We start from the raw sequence: 18,888 nt of genomic DNA, 5'->3' as shown, positions 1-18,888 counted from the left end.
AAGAAGGGATTTTCCTATGCTGTGTTTTTAATCCAGTCTAATTCAGAGCAGATGGCTCAGAGAGCTGTGCATGTGGACACTTGCAGTACAAGCCTGACCATCCCCTTGCCAGCACCAGCGTCAGCACCTGCTCCCCCTCAACCTGGCACTCTTCATCCCCCAGCAGGGGCAGGAGACTCCCCTGCTGTGTCCCCTGCTTGCAGGAGCCCACAGCATCTTTTCACAATCCTGCTTCATCTTATTATTTGTAATCATCTGGAAGAGGTTAGTTAATCTTAAACCTTATTTTCTACCTTAAAACCCCGTGACCTGGAGGATGTGGAGGAGGACTGCTATCCAGTTAATGGCTTAGCATGCACAGAGGCTGGAGCCCCCAGAGAGGCAAGGAGCTGCAGGTGCAACGTGCGATGCTCATCTGAGAGGTGACCTTGAATTGACAGTGAGAAGCAATGGGTTAACTTGTTATTTTCCTCCTGAAGGATTGGATTAAACACGCCGTTGGAATAGCTGGTGATGGGTTTCCCTAGCAGGCCCTGAGAAGGACTGACTGCTCTAATGGGTCTCTTGAAATCTCTAGTTTCAGTGTCCCATAGCTGGCAGTCAGCTCTGCCAGATGCTGTAAATGACAAAGACAATGGGGTGCATGTGAAGTGGGCTTTATTCTGAAGGGAGAAAGGGTGTGATTTCCTTCAGACTCAGTCTGACAAACTGGATAGATGGCCTTAAGTTTTCAAGAGTCGTAAGCAAGGCTCATTCCAACACAATCACAAGATATTATCGTGCTAAAATAATAAATTTGGTACTTGAATTACCTTCTGGTTTTCAAATTTAGTCAAGTTCAGGAGGGCTAAAAACTTATTTTTTTAATGGAAGCTGACAATCTGTCAGAATAATGTAAGTATAGGACCTCTATGTAAGACAACAAATATAGCAGCATCATGATAAAAATCACTGACATTGGGTCCATTTTTGCCCTGAAGCATACAGAGTGACAGTCCTTAGAATTTTTATGCAAGCAAGAATAGTTGAAGATCCTATCATTATTTATCTAAATGAAACATATAACCCTTTTACAGCAACATTTTCAGCTAGAAATCAGCCCTAATAATGTTGTGGATTCAGAACAGGTAGTTATCCTGGTCCCATCAATCCAGTATGTGAATGGCTCATAAAATTAAAATATACTAAGAATTTCAAGGTCAATGCCTGTTTGCAGTAATTAAAGTAGTCACTCTTTTTCCTTTTTTTTTTTTTTTTCTTCTCTACACATGATTCTGCATTTGGTTTTGCATGTCATCTGTCAGTGCTTGAAGATTATGGGGTGATCATGCTCAAAGAGAGGAAATTTGAACCTGAAATCAGGCTAGTTTCTGTTTTTGGACATGGATTGTTCAATGTAAGGTCATCTATCAAAAAAAAATTTAAGTGTGTTTATGATCTCTGTCTTGGAGGGAAAAAAAATCCCTTGCTCCAATAGAACAGGAATGCTAACAGTGGTAAAAGACTAAGAATGCAAGACAGGGTTTTAAGTCTCCTATTCATGTAGCATTGAGGATATGATAAATGAGACCAGGAGACAGATACACATGACAATGAGATGTCTTAAGTGTTAGATAAATACTTTATGGGTCACCTCCTGGAATTGGAGATTTGAAAAGCAATCAGATTCAATAATCTAGATGCTTTTCTAAATCTTATTATTTGTTGTTAGGTGGCCTAGATACCTTTTAGGCTCTCTCTGTTCTAATGAGAATGTGAACATAATGCAGAATTGAAAAAAACACTAACAAGATTTGATTAGAGAGTCCACTCTATTAAGAGTGACTGTTCTTGATTCATGCACCAGGTCCAGCTTTTCAGATAGGTCTTAATAGACTGGATTCAGTACTATGGGACCACAAATATGACACAATAACATAGTCATTAATCAAAAAGACAGGGGACAGTTTTCTAGGTAGTAAGGGTTTTGTGCTACTCTGGACAAATAAATCTTGATATTTCTGCATAAATGCTGCATTAAATACAAACTGTAAATGTATATCCTCTGTCACTACCATACTGCAGTGCTGAGCATGGGTCATCACATGTGTTCTCTTTTCTCCATGAGATAGTTGCTCTTATGATGCTGTAGACTGTAGCAGGAAAATTAACTGCATCTTCTGTCCTCTCTACCAGATTCCCCTCCCTTTGGGTAACCGAAACATCACTGTGTTCAACTGCTGACCCAGCAATGGCAAAAGGACTTTGTGACTAATGTGTTAACAAGAAAACATATTCAAATTCCCGGAGACTTGGCAAATCCACCTTTCTCTACTCTAGGATTCAATCTCCACTGATGCCCTGGGAGGTAATTTGCAAGTGATTGTGTTGTGCAAATCTGCTGTTTCCCTTGATTCGGAGATCAAAGTTGGGAGTACAATTCTTTGGTATTTAATACATAAATCCCTCTTGCTTCAGAAGCATCCACTTAAAAGAATACATTGGCAATGTATATGTATGAGTATGTATACATTTCCCACATGGCAGACAGAATGAAGAGCAGAATACCATGCTAAAAGGTGCATCTGAGAAAAGGATAATCTCAGTAATTAAATATTCAAACTCCATTGCACCAGGTGAGGATGAAATTAGAGATCCAACACTGATGCAATACATTTATTGCTATTGAGTTTCACTCTTTTGCTCCACAGTGTGGAAGGGCAGAAAATCATGGGAAAATCTCATGTAAACCAAGCCTGACACACAAGCACATTCTTGCTCATACCTCTGTAAAATACTCCCTAAAGCTGAAAAGAGTGTAACCTGGATAGGTACTGATTAGCAGAAGAGCTATTAGGGAGCAGCTGTCCTAAAAGGCATCCCTGATTCTCAAGTCATTCCATTTTAGTTGAATATAGAGGAATTCCCCATTCCCTCCCATCAACATCTTGAATATGTACTGGGGGGAGCTGAGGTGAGAAGCCCAACAGAAGCACTACCAACTGCAGGTATCTGATGATGTGGTAACTTGTATGTGTGAGATGTGAAGGTGAGGATACCTATGCAAAGTGCCCCTGCTGCACCCACGATTCAATAAGCTCACTTCTCCTGCCCCATCTTGCCATATTCTCATTTTCCTGTCTCGTATTGATCTGATTCACACTGGTCTTGTAGCAAAATCATGCATCCTAATCCCTGAAACTTTTTAGGCACTCGGTCATCATAGAAATGAAGAAGGAAAACATAACTAAAGGGGCAGCGTCTAAAGTTCTTGTCTCATTTCAAAAGAGGTATCCACTGGGAGGGAATGAAGTGTGATGAATACAGTCCCTGACATTTAGTGGGGAAGGATTAGTGTGATCAGCACTAGAGATCGACAGCTGTTAGGGCAGTGTGTTCACATTCAACCGAGGACACTGTCTCCTTCTGTGACCTGGGTCATTTTACTTTGGTGAGAAAAATGAAAATTCCATGGAAATACTTTAACAGTCTGTCCCTGAAGTCTGGCAGAATTATAATATAGATGCGTGTATATATGTATTTATATATATACATATGAATGAACACAGTTCTATTTCACAGAATCAAAGAATCTTTCAGGTTGAAATGGACCTTAAAGATCATCTTGTTGCAACCCCACTGCAAACAGCAGGCATACTTTCCATGAGACTAGGTTGTACAGAACCCATCCAACCTGGCCTTGAACACTTCCAGGGATGAGGCATTCACAGCTTCCCTGGGCAACCTGTTTCAGTGCCTCAACACCCTCACTGTAAAGAATTTTTTAGTTGTGGCTTTTTTTCCTGGCATTTCCAAATTTTCTGTATATTTTTGTAGACTTAGTGAAAGAAGGAAAACAAAACTCTGCACGTATGTTTTTTATTTCACACCAAACCTACAAAAAGGGTATCCTAAAAGGAAAGGGGTGGTTTGAAATCTCCCTTGGAAATAATAGAATACTTGCACTGACAGTATGTGGATCAATACAGCCCAGTGTGGTGTCTGAGCTTTCAGTTTCAGACAGAGAATATATAGTCTTATAAACATATCTACCTAGAGGTAAGAAGAAAAGTAAGTTGAAACAGAAAATTTGTATGTGTGTGAAAGAAAAGGGGAGAGAGATCAATGAAGAGGCAAGGACATGATTTATTTCTGTCAGTTTTTACTGTAAGTTTGAGGAAATCAGCTGGACCCTTCCTGTTGCTGCCAGTGGTCAGAGGACCATGTGTAAATCCAGTCTTTAGACAGCTTCAGAACTGTGCAATGGTCAGACAGGAATGGAGATGCTGGCGCTGTCTACTTTTGCCTTGGTGCCTGAGATTTATACACTGCCAGCCACTGACTCTTTGATGTGCTGAATGGATATCATATATGAAGACTATTGAAGAAACATATTTTTGTAGAAGTTCAAAATCTTGTGTCATGTAGAGGACTGCAAAAAGACCAAGCCCCCGTATATGGAGAAATTTCCTCGTGTTCTCCAGGGTTTTCTGCCAAGCTCAGTACTGCCAGGCCATTGACACCCTGATGTTATGGGGGCAGGGACCTACAAGAATCAAAGAGAGCTGTAAGAAATGCAAATTAGCTCCCAGAAATCTGGGTGACCTCTTCCTTCTGAGAACAACAAAGAGTCCTAATGAAATTTATGGAGTTTGAATTCACTCTAAAAGCTCCCATTTGAGTCATATTTCTCTAAGTGTTGTAGGCTGTCTGCAGCTTAAGAGAACTCAAAACTTTTTTAATAGGACACCATGTCAATATACATCTAGTGATTTGTTTTTTGTTGGCTCACTGGAGAAAATGAGTTTTTCTAGGTCAGCAATTTTATTGAGGCACCCCAGGCCAGATTCTTCAGTTTGAATAAATTGACAGAATTGTCCTTGAGATTATACCCACATATACAAATGGAGAAGTGGCCCTGATTCCTCTAGCATTTCTTCACAATATTTTAAGAGAACTCTGCCTCTGAGGGAGAGGGCAATACAGCCAGAAAAAAAAGTGAGAATGAAGTAAAACTTGAATACAGACTAATTTGGATGTTTTTATAAAGTCTTGCAGACTTCTCTCCACAAACCATTAAGTCCTAATTGCCACACTAATGTTATTTTATATTGTAAGTGCAGTTCCTGAGTCCTGGTATTATGGCACCCAGTGGAATTAAAGCAGGCACTTCGCTTTACCACCTTCTCTGCTGTAACCTTTTCAATCCGTGATTATTATTCTGTCAACGCACACTTGTTCATTATTACTTAAAGGTGTCGTCTCTTCCACCAGGACGTGTAAATTAGGGCCATAACTAACCTGGCTCAGTGCTGAAGCAAGCGCCTTTCTTCTGACACACCATGAATTAAGGGCTTCTTTCCTCCCAGCGGAAGGAGCCTCTCTCCTTCACTCCTAATAAGGGCAATGCTGAGGTGGATTTAAAAGGCTCTTTTCTGTTAAAGGGGTTTGATCTGTGATAATCCCCTATAATCTGGATACTAGGAGCAAACTGAGTATTAGGTCTGGATTGCAAATCCACTCTCAGCCTTTATAAAAATAATTTATTTATTTCAAAACTCATTTGAGTACCTTACTTTCTTTTTCCCTTCCATCAGGGACTTCAAGAAAATGCCTTTCAAATTAGGATACAAATTTCATTAATTATTATTAGTTAATCCCAGTTCTGGCAATTACATTCCTCCTTCAAGAGTTTCACAAACCTTTCAGAAATTATACAGTCTTGGGTTGCAAACTGCATGCTATAAGTCTATGTCAGCCTCACAGCTGACTTTCTTACTTTGACTGTATATGGAGTAGATGCTGCACAGCTCAGAAAACATCATAATTTCCATTTTTACTCACCATAAAGCTCTTAGACTTATATTTTCCAAATAAATAATCTAATGAATTTGATCTGTCTTATTTCTGTTGTGTTTTCATTTGTGAATTGTTTCTGATCATACCTAATGCTAGCAAATATTAGTCTCATTTTCACATATTTTTGCAGAAGGACACTTTATTTTAGGATTTGTGGTTATATTGCTAATTTTAACTGCTACATTCCCTATACAGCTATTTGTGGTGAATGTTATTACTTCTAGTCCCTTGCTGGACAAGGGTAAATTCTTCTATGGTCAAGTAATGAAGAGGACATGATGAACAGCACATAACGAATGGAGAATGCCTATACTCATGCCTGTACATTAATACAGACAGTGGTAGAAGGACCATTCCCCATGCAGTCATATCAATGAAAAATAAATGACATAAATATTTATTAATTGAAGATAACATGGGATGAGCAAACAACACACATTTTGACTCTGACTGGGTTTTCACCAGCAGAGGTGGTACAGAGAACATCATTCCCTCATCAACTGCTTTGTATCAAGTAAAAAATTACGGGACAAAACATCCAAGGGAGACTTATAATTGTGGGAAAAGACTATCCCCCAGCTCTTTTGGGAAGGGCTGCCAAACAAATCCTGCTGTATGAGATGACAGAAAAGGAGACAAAAGTTTAAACTTGTAGCACTGCTATAATTTATGCAGGTCTCTAGCACTGGTTAGCTTATACTGGGGTCTGTAAGGGAGATTAGGACCAGAAGAATTCAGACCCACCTCTGTTCAGAATTTTGGCATTGATGTTTTATGCAGAAAGCATATGTAAATATTTCTGTCATTATTTTATATTTAGCTCTAATTTTCCAACTAAAGTTTGTGCTTGGGATATAAATTCTTATAAGAGTGGATATTTACTCTAGGTTGATTTGTGGAGATATATAGTCTAATGCACAGGATTTCATTTTGAACAGCAGTATGGCCCATCTATATATACCACAAGTAGTATGGATAATGAGAACATGCCACACTGCATTCTATATTTATTGGAATGAAGTTATGCAGATATATAAAATAAATATATACAGTAATCATCTTATTAAACATATAGAGCAGATACTCAGAAATATTCAGGAGAGGATAAGGCACCTGAAGGGTAAGAAATCCTCTCCTCACTAAAATGAGATCCAGGTCACCTGTCCTAGAGGTTAATTCTGAAACTCTTCACCTGGTATCATCCATATTAATGCCAGATACAATTTAAACATAGTGACATTAATAACAAATCTAACATACCTGACAGAGTAATGCCTTTTAGCTGTTTGAAAACTGGGTCACCAGTTTGATATTCCTAAGGGCTATGCTTCATATCCTGCTGGAACAATGACAAACCAATGGGTCTGTTTGGTCAGTGTATATATGGTCAATTAATGTTTGCTTTTGATTGTTCTGAAGAAATCACCCTGAAATAGCCACCCCCAAACTACTAATAGGGAATGAAAAGGTATCAAGGCCCCCAGTATTGAACTGTGTTCCTGTACCTACTGAGAGAATATTGAAGGTGATGACAGATACCTCTTGGGAAATTTAGGTCCTCAGTGAGGTGATGAAGTGATGAAGGATCTCAGTTCATCTAGTTGTCTTGTTACACTGAATAATTCAAACAACTGTAATTGTAATCATCAGTCACTGCAGTCAGCAGCAAAGTTGCAACAGAGTAACTGAGAAAAGAGTATGGTCAGGAAGCAAATTAGCCATGTCAATTCTCCTGTGGTATGCAATTGCTTCCAAGAACTCGCTGGACTGACGTGTATGGTAGATAAAATATTCTTTTGCCTGAAATCAAATGATAAATCAGTAAAGAAAAGGAACAGAGGAGGAATGAAACTGCATGGGAGGCTGGGGAGGTGGGAGAGATAGAGGGGATGGGTTCCAGAAGGCCAGTCTAGAGATATATGTTCCTTCCCTCTCAAACTCAAGCTGTTACAGGCTGATCTAGGTGGCAGAAACAGGGTCCTCCTTCTGGACTGAGGTCTTGGAGAGATCTGTAACCCAAATTCCCCAAGGAGGGAAATGTTCCTTAACCTCATTCAAGATTGTGCTTGGTAGTCTCTGTGAAGAAAAACCCAACCCAGGGGGTTTTCCCCTCAGACTCTGGGTGGCCAAGGCTGGCAGTAACACAGTGATTTGGGCACTCAGCAGGTGCAGATACCTGTAGCCCAGAAGGTGCAGCCAAAACTGTATTGGTCTCATCTGTATTCATCACTTCTAACCAGTGCTGACCATTAGACAACATTCAGCGTATTATGTGCAGCTATATTTCAATCATTTGAATCTGTGTAGTCATTTTGGATGTGTTTGTGTAGCATCACAACCATATAGCAAGCTGAGGCTCTCTGGCAGCTGTTAAAAGCATTTGTACTAATGGCCCCAGGCCTTTTTGCATTTTTATGCACCTACTGAGCTTAGCACCTGCCTCCCAACTTAACTTTAAAGGCCCATGATCCCACCCCACTGAGGTTTGTTCAGTAGAAAACCATCATTTATGGCCTTGTGTTAAACAAGGGGAAAACAAAAGACAACAATTTATACTGACCTTAAATTTTGGAACATCAGTTTCTTAGGATCAAATTGGTGCTATATTGAGTGTTTCTTATTTCCAAATATCATTGCACATAGCATGCAATGGTCTCTTAGATCATGAAATATTTTTCTATACAAATTTTGTATTATATCATATCCAGAGGCATATCTGAAAACATGAACAAATATCATACCTTTTTTCTCAAAACCATGTCAGAAAGTCACTATTTGAGGTAGTGGGTTTTTTGTTTGTTTGTTTGTTGCATTATGGCACAGAGTTTCATGTTTGTTAAAGTAGTTATGGGTTTTAATGTGGTTGCTGTTGCTGTGCACTTTGGTCTGTGTTTAGCTACAGTGAGGCACACAGGAGGCACACTCTGGTCTTTTTGCAAATGAGAAATGCTCTCATCATCTCTGCAAATACTCATCTGTCCATTTCCAAGTGCCTCAGGCAACCCAGTCTCATATGGCAAGGACTGGGTTTTTTTAAAGTCAGGCTTGACAGACTCAGAGGCAGGAACTCCAAAACAAGAGGAGTCATTCAGAGCTTATTTTTTTATTTTTGTCACAGTTTTAGATCTATGTTCTGTTTTAATTGTCGGGGGGTGAATTTTGGAAGAAACTCTTTGCTTCCTTATGGAGAATGGGATAAGGACTTCCAGCCCACCAGGCTTTGGGACAGAGCTCTCTGAAGTTTTCCTAAAGGTGTTTTCTCTGAAATAACTAGTATGGAACACTGTCACAGGATACTAGGATAAGCACAGTTTACTGGACTAGCCAGTTCTAACCTGTTCCTATATCACCAAGGAATCACGGCTCCCATCTGTGCCGTGACCTGTGTGGTGATCCTCTCCTGGGAATCCTGCTTCACCAGCTTTTGTGCATGACACCAGTTCCACTGATGACCAGCATGCAACTCTCTGCTGCAGCAACACTTGGATCACATCTGTCCAACAAGAGCCATTTTTCTGTATATGGCACATCAGAACTATGAGCCTCATTATTTTAAGTTTCACATCTCTGAGTCATGTTCAAAGGAAGGAAGATTAACACATCCACTCTTTGGATTTTTGTTGTAGTCTTAGTAAGTCTCAGGGCATAAAGCCTTGCTTTTGCCTTCTCGGATCCTACATTCATGCTGGTCCACCAGTAACATTGTCCAAGAGGAACAACTTCCCTGGAACAGCAGTTTCTTTTTCCTGTTGAGACACCCATCTTCGAATCAGAAACGGTACAGGCGGTATTTAACATCTCAGTATTAAAATATTCCTCCATTGTTCATTGCAGAGAAGAGGAGTTTTAATACTTTTAAAATAGAGTAGTCACACACAAGAAATCTGAAAAGTGTCATGAAAGATATTGATTCAATTTCTCATTGCATGAGAAGTATTATGAGCAAACATTAACCATAAGTTGATGCCCACCTCTGTAACTGTACAAGTAACTAATGGAGCATTTTCCTCTCCTATTTACAAACTAAGATCTATGGATTTTTTAAGTAAGGATTTATTTTCTCCTAATACAGGCCATTGATTTTCAATGTTTCTCTTTCCCACCAGTGTCTCTAGCCTTGTGTCCGGGCTCCACATATGACTGAGTATAACAATCTAACTAACCAATTAATGCACAACATTGTCAGCACATTTAAGATCACAAACAGGGGGCAGTGAATGCAGAACAGCTCCCTATGGCTGCTTGTATCCCTGCAAAACACGAGTCCTCATTGACAGGAGACTTATCTACAGCATGTGATGGGAGCATCAGCTGGATAAATGCCCTAACGTAGGAGTTGAGCCTTCCCTGTGGTCATAGGAAGTGAATGAATTCTTTCACCTCCAATTAAGTTCATTTGAAGCACTGATCTCTCCCACCTGGGATGAGATGAAGATTATCAACTAACCTACTTCTTATAAAGAGGAAATTTCTGTTCTCCCTCCCTTCATAAAAAATGTAAATGTTCCTTTGTTACAAAACTAGGAAATCTGTACACCATAAACCATACAGATAAAGAGCACAATATGTACATGTGTGCATGTGAACATATATGCATGAATAAAAATGCATGCACTTGCTGATATATCTGTATCTGGGTATATATTTATATCTCTGACATTTGCCATCTGTTGAGAGTGTAATATCGGGAATAAGCATCTGGCACTGTTTTGTATAGTAGGGCCTTTTGACAGCTGCTAAGGAATGCTGTACCTTTGGGGATTAAGGAGTAATTAATTAGAGCAAGGAAAACATACTGTAGAACATAAAATTTCTATATAGAAAGCAAGGTTTTCCAGGTACTCTTTGATTTGGTTTTTATCTGGCCTACAGCCTAAACCCAAATCTAATGTTTTCGGAGGGATCCATTCCTCATGTTCAGGGAAATTTAAAGGTGAAACATGCAAGATGTTAATAATGTCCCTTGATAATTCCACATGCAGAATATTATTACACATCCAGAATTGCTCAAGTATTAAATTACAAACACTGAACACAGAGAGTTACTTGGAAAAGGTTCCAGAGAAATAGGCTGCAAGAGGTAGAAAGATGTGCTGCGTGCACCATATGGTGTACTGTGGGTTACCCAGGGGTTAATGGGTGAAAAGTATTGCAAACAGATGTGACATTCAAGCTGTTCAAAGACTAAAATATTTTCTTGGTTATCAGGTGGAATTATTCGTTGCCCTCCAGGTTAGAAAGTGCTTAAATTGTTGCTGCATTTATTGTACTCACTCAGAAATCTCTAAGGCCTCTTTTTGGTTATTTGTCTTTGCAACCCTTTGCTGGATGAAGAGTGAGGAATGAAACAAGCAGAGTCTTCTGGAATATTATTTTCTTCTGTTTCCAGAGCAGATCAACTCCATGGTCTCAGATATAAACAGGTTTAGCAAAGGAAAATATACCACCTTTTTCATCTTGCATCATGCAGGGCACAGGTACCTCTCTCTCCTTTGTTATGCATTGCTTTACAAGTGTATTAATCCAAATTGTAACCAAGTACAAGGGTGTAGTTTGAAGACATATAGAGGGGGTTACCTTCCTCTATGAAAGTTTGCTATTCTTTAGAGCTGCCAAACTCAGAGAGGACATTTGAAACCTGAAATCACAGAATATGCTGAGTTGGAGGGGAACCATAAGGATTATAGAGTCCAACCCTTAGCCCTGCACAGGACATAATTTCTATTCATGAAATCTTTTTGGATATAAATGTAAGGAAATAGTATGGGCTGCTTTCCTACTCATAAATACACCCCTCCCCCCCTTTATTTTAATTTCATAAACCATTTGGTTCCTAGTAGACATCAAATGAAATTCCTATAATCACTACTTTCAGAAATTTCCATTTCATCATCTTGTTTAATATTCCCTGGGATGATATTTTGGGAATTTGGGTTGAGTTTTTTATCAGAACTGTGTGCAGAATTTCACAGTGGTATAATATCATGTTCTTTCAAGTCAGTGGCATATATTTTTAGGAAAAAAGCTAGTTTCACAATTAGGAAACAGGTCAAAAAACTAACTTACAGGGGTTACATATGCATATGCAAATGTCTTTAATTACTCCCATGTGTTTTACTTTAAATTCTCTAATACCTTTAATTTCCCACACTTCTCTTTTCAGAAGCCTCTTGTTGATCTCTGTTGTTTTCCTTACTATCAGCTCTACCTGACGCTTGCTCTTAAAGCACAGTTGGTGCAGCCACACATCTCACATATTAACCTGTGAGACACTGTATAAATCTCTTGGTGTAGGTTTCTGAGATAAGAGGACTAGGCCATTGGAGCCAGCTCAGCTTCTCAATGATGTGTGAAAATATTTATTACATCCAGATAAGTGGGTATCTATATATCATTTCACCAGCCACTGATGTGCAGTTCGCTTAGAAGTGAAACAAGAAAGAATCCCTACCATGCACCAGCACTACAGAAGAATAATCAGACAGGGCTGGCCACTTGCTGACTTGTCTGGGGCTCCCTCCTTCACCTATAGGTCCCTGAGTCCTGTTGTTCCCAAATGGTGTGAGCAGTAAAGGTAATTGCTGGGTGCCTGTTTCATTTTGCTCCATATTTGCAAATCAGCTAAATGTGAATTGAGCCTCATTCATGAAAGACAAGTGAATTACAATTGTGATTAACAGTAATAAATGCAGCTATTAGAATGTGGAATTTATTACCTTGTTTTTTTGGCAACTATCCCTTGTTTTAAAACTGCATCTGTTGGCTTAATTCCTTTAATCTTGTATGAGAAAGTGAAAAAGAAATATTCCTCTCTGAGAAAGAAAGCAGTATAGGATATACTTTGAAAATTCGCAGTTTCATATGCTAGTAATATGAAAATTCGCAGTTTCATATGCTAGTAATATTGAAGATGAACTTAATGGCTAAATTAAAAACAACCTAGATGTCATGTTCAGAGTGAAGCAGCAACATAACAAAAGGGCCAACCATACCGCAGTAGAACAAGGAAAAGAAAATAACTAATAACATGAACGTCTGTAAGAGTTTTTAGTGCAACATAAACGTGTATGTTATTAATGGTTAATATGAAGGTGCCATCTGGACAGTTGGATTATGTAGATTCTGGCACTAGAGGTGTCATTCATCATGGAAAGCATGAGAAAACCAGACAGTTTGAAAAATGTTTGAAACAAAGTTTGACTGGATATCTTTTGAATCTATTAATGTATGGATGAGCAATAATCTGGGCAAAAACCTGCAGAAAGCCAGGACCTAAGTCAAAAAAGGCTACCTCTTATCTCTGCAGATTTTGGAACAGGGTTTAAAATACATCAGTAATATAGCTCTGTATAAATGTAACAACAGAAAAAGAAGTAAAATGCTCCTTATGAGATCTTTTCTCATTCATTCCCAAAAGGTATAAATTTCTTGATTCCTATTTTATACTTAAAGTCCTGAAGTCAAAGACAGTTTGTGAAAAAGAGAAAGCAAACATATAAATTTTCAAGATAATTTAAAAAACAATTACTTCTCCTTACTTAGGTTTCAAAGCAGAGCACAGAACAACAAATAAATGAAAAGCAGGTACTTTTTTCCCCAGGTATGTTTTTTACTGTACATTTTGTAGCAAAAAAAAAAAAAAGAAACGAAAGGAAAAAATATTCTGATCACAGGGATGTCATTATTTAAAACTCCAAGTAGGAAACATGACGAATACAAGATCAAGTACACAGCCATGTCACAATATATCTCTGAACCTTTAAAAAAAATATACATAAAGTTTTTTTCATGTGTTATTTTCTCTGTACCTTGCACCCTTTCTTCATATCTTTTACAAAATCGATGTAAATAATAGTTACAATGTGCAATTTCAGAATGGTTCCCGACAGCTGATCATTGAGAGCCAATGAATTAATAAACAAATGATAGGACAGTTGCAGTAGCCACCAGAATGCTAGAAATCACAGTAAAATTGTTAAGGACAATCAGTTCAGCTGGATTGGCCATGTGTATTTCTACAGCCACAGCAACACTTACCAAAAACTAATCTGAGAATCAGTTTGCAAGTCCTAAACAGCTCCTGTTATTAGTTAGCAAGTATCTTCCTGAGGATGAGACAGGGAAGCAGGAGTACACCAGGGACTGGGGAAGGGCTGTATGTAATGCAGGGGTCACATGGGAGACCCTCTGCTCTGAGATACCCAAATTGAACTCAGTTGCTGTGGCTAACTTGGAACATACCCAATCCCCTGAAATACACAAAAAGTTAATTTTCTTGTGGCGCTACTGGTACAGTCAAGCTGTGTCACGGTGATTGTACGGACAAGGAGCTTTTGTCACAATAGGGTCAGTGTTTTCTTTGGCAGTTAGAGTGGCAGTGTGACCTTCACTAGAAGCCATTAATATTCATAATATAGAGCTACTTTTGTTTTCCCTTGCTTTATCCTTTAGTAGGAAATCTTGATAACTATTTTTCCCATCTTTGATAGCAACACCCGTACAGATACCAATAGCTGCTGCAATCTGCCTTGAGCGTTGATAAGCAGAGACTATGAAGATAGAAGGAAGAGGATGATTTCTTTTTTTATAATTTATTTGTCCCTAGATTTAATTTTTTCTAGGACAGAAAGGGATGGTATTGGGGGTGGATTATACAGTACATCAGAAATTTGACCTTTGTACATACCTCCTTTTAATCTGGGGGATTTGATGAGACTAAAAACAAAACCAAAAAATGCATGGAAACATACTTTCTGTTGTGGGGAAAAAGCAACTCAAACCATAAAAAATCAAAACAGAACAGAAGTAAATAAATCCCAACCAAAAGCCGACTAAACAACAAATATTGTTTGCCCAGATGTCACAGTTAACACCATGAGATTATGCTGAACAATTTGCTCTTATCTGTCTCTGTGGGTGCCATGCCTGCACTTTTGAGAAAATCATTTGCAATAACAACCAGATATATCCTAGCACCAGTCATATCCACAGAAGTGTATTTCTGTGTTTGAATGAAAAGAAAGAGGTGCCCTTTAAAAAAAAAAAAAAAAGAAAAAAGAAAAGAAACCCTGTAAAATTAAATTTCTCCTGTTAAACCCCTTTTCATCCTCCTTGTTTAATCTTGTGTGATGGTTCACCAACAGTCTAAGTAACTTTTGGAAAGTAATGCTAAATACAACTAGCAAATTCCTTGAAACATTCACGCATGGTTTAGTTGGGGCCAGACAGGAATGGTGCCATACGTGCCTATTCACATTTCATGACCTTCTTGCTCTTTTAGTATCCCTGTTACTTACTTGCTTGTCTATCTTTTTGGCCAGTACAATTGAAAACATTTCCTCCCCTCTCTTTCCAATTGCATGGCCCTGAAGCAAACCATGCTTTATAACCTATGAAGGGAGAAGAGGAGGGGGGAGACACTGATATTTACACCGTGCTTTCCATTACCCACTCTGAGCTCCCAAAAGTCCCTTTTGCCCCTGTTAGGTCATTGTCATCATACTGCAAAAGCATGCCGTTGACTGAGAGGCTCCTCTTTGTCCAAATGTTTGTTATCTTTTTTGGGTAGGTGCAACACTGAGATGTAGCAAAGTCCCCCATGTCAAAAGAATGGCTACGTTTGGTTTTGCCCTCTAGAGGCAACATGAGGAAGCTGCGTAATTTTGACTCCGTCTGGCCCAGCAGTGGCTCTTTGTCCGAGTGGCGGGCCACCGTGGAAGTTCTGGAGTCTGTCATTTCCTCCTTTTTCTGACATTTCAGTTCCAGGGAGGCAAAAGCTCCCATTAGCCGGTCAATATTGTGTTTTGACCTGGAAGGAGGCCTCCATTTACTGGACAATGTGCCCTGTTCACTTTGGAGGCTATAGTTGTCGCAGTCACGACTATTTGCAGAGCTGGAGGAAGAGGAGATGCTACTCCTTGCGGACTGACAGTTAAACTCCATAAGTTCATTCCTCACCACCACTTTGGGATTGACTTGGGGCAGGACTCCATTCTGAACTGGTTGTGCTCCATTTGTCTGTGAGTAGACATTGCTGACATTAGACATCTTCCCTTGAGAATTGTTGCAGACCTTATAGCGGACCATGAGTATTACAATGAACACCAACAGAGTTGCCACAATGATGCCTCCAATGATCAGAATCATGGTCCCACCCAGGAACTGACTGTGCATTGACTGGCACTGAGGGTAGTCTTCTTTGGTGAAGAATTGGGCGCATCCCACAATATTGGTGGCAGTAAGGGTCGTGGCTGTGTCATCCCACATTGCCAGGACACAGAGGTCATAGCCTGTTCCAGAAACAAGGTTGGTTACAACAAAGGCCTTGTTTGTAGCTGGTATCATCCTTAAAAAAAAAAGAAAGAAAAAAGAATTGGTTACTCTTGACACAAAGGTGAAAGAGAGAACAGATATAAGAACGATGTTGTGTTTACTGTTCTGGGTACTGGCAAAGAGAAGTCAGAGCCATAAAATTCAAACAAGCATTCAAGCTTCCCAGCTCCTGTGGGTTCAACATCCCAGCATTCAGTAACACGCAAGTTTTGAGGGCCAGCTCTCCAATGTGCAATAAAGGGAGTAAGAAAAATCAGACCAAACTAGTCTGTTTTGGTTTTTTTCTCTCTCCTCACTTGCATCTGTCCTATTCTGAAATATATTCAAACCTGAAGAGATAACTCAGAATAAAAATATGTGCTTACAAAGAGCAGTTCTTTCTGAGTGTGCAAGTGACCCTTGTACTTGCTGAGTTTCAACCTGGCAGTTGTCACATTGCTTCACGGGTGCCTGAACATTTACTGTCTAACATCAGCGGGTTACTTACCTTGTGAAGACATTTAGTTTTCTCATTGACTGAGAAGGCAAGGCAGGCAACCACTTCTCTCTCTTTCTCCACTCTCCCACCTACTTTCCCAATCCTCCTACTCTCCACTGTGGAAAATATCTCCTAAAAATGCAGCTATCATCATCTTTGCCAGAAATTTCTCCCAGCAACCACCTTCCCCTCTGTGAGTGAAAAAGAAATATTGGCATTGGCAATATGGGCTGTGGAAGTGTGAGGAGAGGCAGGAAGAGACAGAGATGGAAAGAAGAAGGTTTCTTTAAAATAAAGAATTCTATTCAAGTAGGAATCCATTTCCAAAAACCAAATAGCTAGGCCTGCTTCCAAAAACCAAATAGCTAGGTCTAAGCTGTGCTCCAAGTTGGGACATTTATGGACATTATTCTTTGTTGCCACAAAACTTAAGCAGTCATTTGAACTCATGCAGTATTAGAGCATCACTAGCATTCAAAATTAGCAGATGGGAATGAATATGGTTTACCTCCACTTCAAACTGATGAAAATTGCAGCACATTAGTGGAACACAGTGGAGAATCCAAGATTTGGTGCCTGGTGGTTAGCCAAGAATAAAACCAAAGAGATACCCCATGCATGTTTCTCATTACTGTTACATTACATTACAGGCTTGGGTGAGAGAAAAAAGCTGAAATTAAAAACAGCCCATTATGACATAGATCTGCAGGTCTTTTGCACCGGCAACAAGGGAGCCCTACAGGCACTTACAACACACAGTGAGCTGATGTGACTGTATTTGGGACGGTAAGGCCCACGCAGAGGAACAAGGCATATTCCTTGTCGGAGTGCCAGGCTTCCTTAGTCTCAAATCATCACCACAGCTAGCACAAACTGCAGCTCTGCAGAGGACCTTCTGTACAGTGGGAGGGAAGAGATCTGCACTGAGAAGCAGCAACGTCAAGGCACTGCAAAGATGAGCCTCTGATCATCTTTGCATTTATGCATTCACGCCACTTACACAACCCTTCAGTCTGGCCACAGGTGAGGATGTGGCTCCTTTTTAAAAAAAACACACACACACAAAAAAAACTGTAAGGAAGAGAAATATTTGTGAGAGACACTTGAGAAATAACGTTGAGAAACATCATCTGGCAGATTTACTCAATGTTGTATTTTGAGATTCTAGACACATTTATCATCCTAATGGAGCTGTTTGACACAGATATGAGTTATTCAGAATGAGTCCAGAGGTCATAAAGCAGCCCTCATGAAAAACTCCAGATACTGCTGCTAAAATGTTTTCCAAAAGCTGAAATATGTGATCTCAAGTTATTTCTAATTGTTCTTTCCTCCCTGTGGCTCTGTGAACAAAACACCACTGCCCACAGCAGACTGCACTCTGTTGAATTGTTCAAGGAGTTGCATGTGCACGCACCAAGGATGATATATGGAATAACAGAATACTATTGTTCTTCAAACATCTAATTTTAAACTCTTGAACAGTTTCACTAATTGCTTCCTATGTTCTTGTGTAGTGCTATACTCCATTTTTCACCATCAATCTCAGCTACATGCTTAAAAAAATCTGCAGTGTGTTAAGTCGTTCAGAAATTATTTCATTGCGAAACCTCATTACAAACAAGTAGCACTGTTAGCAGAAGGAGTAGTCAGCCCTATAAACTTGGTCTTGGACTTGGGTCATAACTCTTGGAAAAAGAGAACTATAACACTATCTGTTAGAGTGGTTCCTTTTGCTTTGCAATGATTAAATGTGGAGAGACAAGAGACCATTCTCTCCAAGCAAACAGCAAACAACTGAGTTTACATACTATATAACGTTGCACATGTACGATCATCTTTGCATTTATGCATTCACATCCTTTACTTAACCCTTCAGTCTGGCCACAGGTGAGTATGTATTTCTCCTGTTTAAAAAACAAACATACAAAAATAGAAATACAGTCTTTCAGCCTCACCCACTAATGCCCGATTCATACAGAGTGAACACTGATAGCCTAAATCATTTACAACTTGCTTTTTTTCAAACACAATTACACACCAGCTTCCAAGGAAAGTAACTGCCTGAAATATTTCAAGGACTGGCAGGTAGTGATAGTGGCAAAAAATGTAAAGCCAAACCATTTTTAAATGTACAGCGGTGAGGCCATAACTAGTTCTAAAGCTTGGCTAGGTTAACTGTGTTGAAACTTCTATAAAAGTTTGTCTTAGCCTTTAAAAGAAACTGAATAATTTCTAAA

The 18,888-nt window shown here is 39.4% G+C and overlaps 1 protein-coding gene across 3 annotated transcripts in view; it reads right to left on the bottom strand.

Moving 5' to 3' along the window:
• Window positions 1–13,408: 13,408 nt before the first annotated feature.
• Window positions 13,409–18,888, bottom strand: part of LRFN2 (leucine rich repeat and fibronectin type III domain containing 2) — a 157,549-nt gene continuing 152,069 nt past the window's right edge. For all 3 annotated transcript variants that reach the window (XM_064648450.1, XM_064648452.1, XM_064648451.1), the window contains one exon: window positions 13,409–16,183. In XM_064648450.1, the coding sequence (XP_064504520.1) occupies window positions 15,265–16,183 (919 nt within the window). In that variant the 3' untranslated portion in view covers window positions 13,409–15,264. The remainder of the gene's footprint in view (window positions 16,184–18,888) is intronic.

This window comes from Pseudopipra pipra, chromosome 3, assembly GCF_036250125.1.
Source record: "Pseudopipra pipra isolate bDixPip1 chromosome 3, bDixPip1.hap1, whole genome shotgun sequence".
Classification (NCBI taxonomy): domain Eukaryota; kingdom Metazoa; phylum Chordata; class Aves; order Passeriformes; family Pipridae; genus Pseudopipra; species Pseudopipra pipra.
The sequence above is the reverse complement of the archived record's forward strand: the minus strand, read 5'-3'. Positions and strand labels throughout refer to the sequence as shown.